Source organism: Priapulus caudatus, unplaced genomic scaffold, assembly GCF_000485595.1.
Source record: "Priapulus caudatus unplaced genomic scaffold, Priapulus_caudatus-5.0.1 Scaffold384, whole genome shotgun sequence".
Classification (NCBI taxonomy): Eukaryota; Metazoa; Priapulida; class Priapulimorpha; order Priapulimorphida; family Priapulidae; genus Priapulus; species Priapulus caudatus.
The window spans coordinates 225952-230629 of record NW_014577445.1 but is presented as its reverse complement, the minus strand read 5'-3'; the positions used below and the strand labels follow the sequence as shown (position 1 = coordinate 230629).

The window sequence follows — 4678 nt, the reverse complement described above, 5'->3', positions numbered from 1 at the left end:
AGTCAGACTAACATCACCAAGAGATTACCACGCATGCTGACTATCTATCTATCTAGCTAGCTAGCTTTCTATCTATTAACTAGTTCCCAGTCAGACTAACATCACCAAGAGATTACCACGCATGCTGACTATCTATCTATCTATTTAGGGAGTAGGCGTAGGCGACTCCCTAGACTCGTTAGTGGAGTAGGCGAGGTACGGTCCGGCATATTAGATAGTACCAGGGTACGTTCCGGCAGTACCCTGGGGGACATAGACCTTCTCAGCTCTAGTTACTGTGATGGTGCAGCCATTAGTCTGTGTACATGGTGTTTTCATCTGTTCATTGATGCTCCAATATTCACATTCCACTTCGTGTTACAATAATAAGGTTAATACTTCATTAGGACGTGTGTACATACATGGTGAGGGTTGGGTTAGATTAGCGTTAGTGTTTGGTTAGGGTTAGGTGTTATAGGCTTAACGTTACGGTAAGAGGTTATGGGTGTGGTTGGATTTTGGTGTGGTGTGGGATGTGGTGTATAGAATTGGTATTAGGGTTTGGGATTGTGATATGGTCATTATTAGAAAGTATAAAGTTGAGTATAAGTTAAGTTAAGTATTGAGTTGTGGTTGTATGGGTAGCGATGGGGGTTATAGGGTTAGGGCATATAAGGTTATAGGTGTATAGTTATAAGGGGCAGGGTTAGGGCATATAAGGTTATAGGTGTATAGTTATAAGGGGCAGGGTTAGAACTATAGTTATAAGAGAAGGGAGATGATGATAGTGTAACGTAGAATTACGAGTTCGATGTAGAAATGATATAGAAGGGTTCCTTCTATATCATTTCTACATCGAACTCGTGATGCTACGTTGCAATAGCTTCTAGTGATTAGTAAGTAGGATTGCACCAAATGCGTGCGATCACCGTAACATTTCACATCTAATACTCATATAAATCTCTCATACTCTCACACTTTCATATCGCACTCCTGCACTGTTCCTCAATGCCCACACCACGAGTCATAGAAGCGAGCGTGAGTGGGAGGTGATGGGAGAGGGCGCGAGCGAGCAAACGATCGTGCGGGGGTCACCATGGTGTGAAGTCACCCGCAGGGTCACACTGCTGTGACGTCATCTGCAAGGTGGCGGCGCTGTGACATCACTAGTGAATGCACGTGACATTGTGGCATCACCCACAAGGTCACCTTGTGAGTGGTCGTACTGTTGTAACGTCGTCATCGTTCCCACGATGTGATGACGTCATCCTCGACGTCACCATGTTGGGCAGCCCTAATGTTGTGACCGCTGGAAGGTCACTAGTACGAATCGGGGATATCGCCCCACTTATCTTCGATGACGCAATGCTTTACCTTTGCGCGTTCTTCATGACCTTAACTATCATCACCATGACCAATACTGTGTGGAAGGGAAGGGAGGGGGAAATAAGTGGGAGTAGTACCATAATTGGGGAAATATGACGTTCGTTTTTTCCTAAGAAATGAAATGCAATGCATCCATTTCAAGAGAACGAGCAGTTATTAGCTTTTGCACATTGAATACACGCGGCAGGAGGTCTACTACACGGTTGTCTGTGGCCCTCAGTAATATGTGTGAACTCACTTGTATTACAATTAGGTGTGTGCGCACATCACTGGTTGCTAACCAGGACCCTGTAAAGCAATGCTGACCGTTATTTATATTGATCCTTAGTTGCTAAAGATCGTTAATAAGTGATAATCGTAACTGTTTGGTTACACAGCACGTGTATCGGTATCGTTTACCGCTCACGTCAATTCAAAACAGATCGTAGCACGAATGTCAATAACATTAAAACTACATCATCACAATCAACAACAGAAGTGCCACTAAAACAACAATTACATTACATAATGTAATTAAATGTAATTATGTAATGTAATTACATAATGAATCATTTACATAATACGGGTAGCAATCCAGTATATCCATTATATGAGCTTGACATACACTCAATGTGAATTTATTATTATATCAAAATTATATTGTCCATTAGCATCATGATCATCAGATAAATTTAGCAATCAATTATTATTTATTTATTTTGTCAACGATTAGTATTTTTAATGTGTATTTTAACATTTTATCTTCAAAGTGACAGTGAACTGATTCCCCCCCCCCTGTGTATGTATCCACATTTAGTTTTTTAAAGGCAGAAAATGTACATAGGAGCTGTATAATCAAATAATTTCAAATGTCACATATGTGATAAAACATATATCTATCTACAAATGTTGGTTCATCGATTTCTTATCACAATCTTAATAGAAGTCGTGCTTACTTTGCGTTTCTTTCATCCATTGTTAATCTCAAGAGCAAGATAATGAGAAATGCTTAATTATAAGCTACTCATATTATTATTGTAAGTTGATGCGTGATAACGATATACGATTAGTCAGTGTATCCATCCACTCGCTTACCGGTTTGCACATGAAAACTGTTCCCAAATGCATTACGATATACTGATACATTCATGAAATTGTATTTTGATATTTAAACGATGACTCGATGAATTTGATTTCGATATCTAAACGCCCGTGCCGATCGATCCTTGGCACACAGCCGAATGTATGTAAAACTTCTCCCCCACATTGTAGTCGCTGATAAGAACGTGAGAACAATGGCGTTGCTATTGACTCGCGCGTGCCTGTTTTCTTGGAGCGATGGTAGTAAATCATGATGCGAATGTAGTTGTTTAGTTGTCACCCCTCCCCCTCCCTCTTATCCTCCCCTCCACCTCCCCTCCCCCTGTGGACGTTACAGACAGATGTAGAGTGAGTCAACAATGATAACATCACTTGCATAAGCCCCAGTCGTATTAGATGTGCAGATAGTGCAGACCTTCAATGCCCTACTTGAGGACCTGCATCATGTAGGGTTTACCTAAGACGCGATAAGAGATGGGGTTCTTGCGAAATTCGTTGGCAGTTTGTCACGACAGAAGTTGCGAAATTTTAACCGTTTGAACTTCTGTTACGCGGAATACAGAAGAAGAAAAAAAGCACGTGACATTAAAATGATGCGCTTATCATCTCGGCAAACTACACACCCAGATCGCGAGCAAATATTTGTTTATCGTGCAGAGATGGAATGCGTAAACTAGATCGATGCGCTTCTCTGATGAGATAGCATTTGACCTTTGGATGGTGATGGACACCTACAACTACAAGCCATATGTCACGTATAGTTGCATGAGGAAAATATTCTAAATACATGAGAATCACTATTCAAAGCTTTGAAAATTTAGCTAAAGTTAAGGTTGCATAATGAAGATTGCCATTACCGTGTATAAATTTGATTATTTTTTAGTAATTGCTATATGCATACAACACTACATATTAAATTCCACAGTTTATTTGCAATATTATCAGAGACCTCATAATACATACACTATTTGTTTTAAACAAAATGTGAAAATGAATAGCTATGCACACTGCCAGGCTGTAACTGCGGAAATTCCTCCTTTAGCATCGTTAGCAACTGTTTTTTAGTAAAAAAAAACAGAAAAGGAAATGAAAAACACACGTTTAAGGGTGCAATATGCTGTGCGGATGATGAAATCGTACCAAGCACAGATAATGATGGCAGCTACTACGTATATACTACTACGCTATACGTACATCACCCTGTAAAACACAGCCTGTCACAGCAACGCGGTTGCTACGGCTCTGACGTCACCAGCACGCGCAGTCGAATTATTGTAAACATGAAAATTAAACTCAAAGCCGTAAAACAGTCCCTCAAAACAGCCAAGGAAGAAGCAAAGCAACATATAGTTGCTGACTAACAATGTAATTTTACATTGCGTATATAGTGTTTATAAGTTTGCCAAGGCCGCCCGCCTCACCCAGGGAACAAAATCAATGTCAAAATTAAATTGGATTAAAAAATTAACTGAGAATTAAAATACACTTTTTAATAAACATAAATAATGAGAGTAATGTTAAAATAGCCATGTTAAAAAATTAATAAGAGTAATCTAAAAATAATTGTGAAATAATAATAAAAAAATAAATCTACAGATGACTCGTGCGATCACGCAGTTCTTTTGTTTTTCGTGCGGCAGTTGTTTCCGATCGACCACGAGTGCATCTCGACCGTTCTCGTCTTCGAGCATCTTAACCTGCTATGTCAGAAGGACGCGCACCCAGACCTGCTGCAGCCGACACTGGGGACGCCACTGCAGCGCGCGACAGCCCAGCCCAGCATCACCTACGTGCCCTTCATGTACGACCTCATGAAGGTCGTTGACAAGTGCCAGCAGGTGGAGCTGCTGTTCTCTACGTTCTTACAAGGTGCAACGTGGCGATTGTTGGGGGGGGGGTCGATGTTGTCAACACTATCTGCCATACTGAGCAGCTGTCAGAGTCACACACACACACATGCATATACATATATACACACACACACGCACGCACGCACGCACGCACGCACGCACGCACGCACGCACGCACGCAGGCACGCACGCACGCACGCACGCACGCACGCACACACACACACACACAGTATGCAGGGTGCGAAACTAACGCGAGTCCGGAGACAAATACTCCCTGATTTACTGTCGGACTCCCTGATTTGACATATGCAGGAGTCCGCGTGACTCCCTGAAAATTCTGTCATAATAACTAGTTCATTCCAGAGCACGGCCTCGCGGAATTA

The 4678-nt window shown here is 41.6% G+C and overlaps 1 protein-coding gene across 1 annotated transcript in view; it reads left to right on the top strand.

Moving 5' to 3' along the window:
* The window catches only part of LOC106809787 (protein SZT2-like), a 34224-nt gene that overhangs the window by 22250 nt on the left and 7296 nt on the right, over positions 1-4678 (top strand). The window contains exon 18 of the mRNA XM_014812991.1: positions 4086-4321. Coding sequence (XP_014668477.1) covers positions 4086-4321 — 236 coding nt within the window. The remainder of the gene's footprint in view (positions 1-4085; positions 4322-4678) is intronic.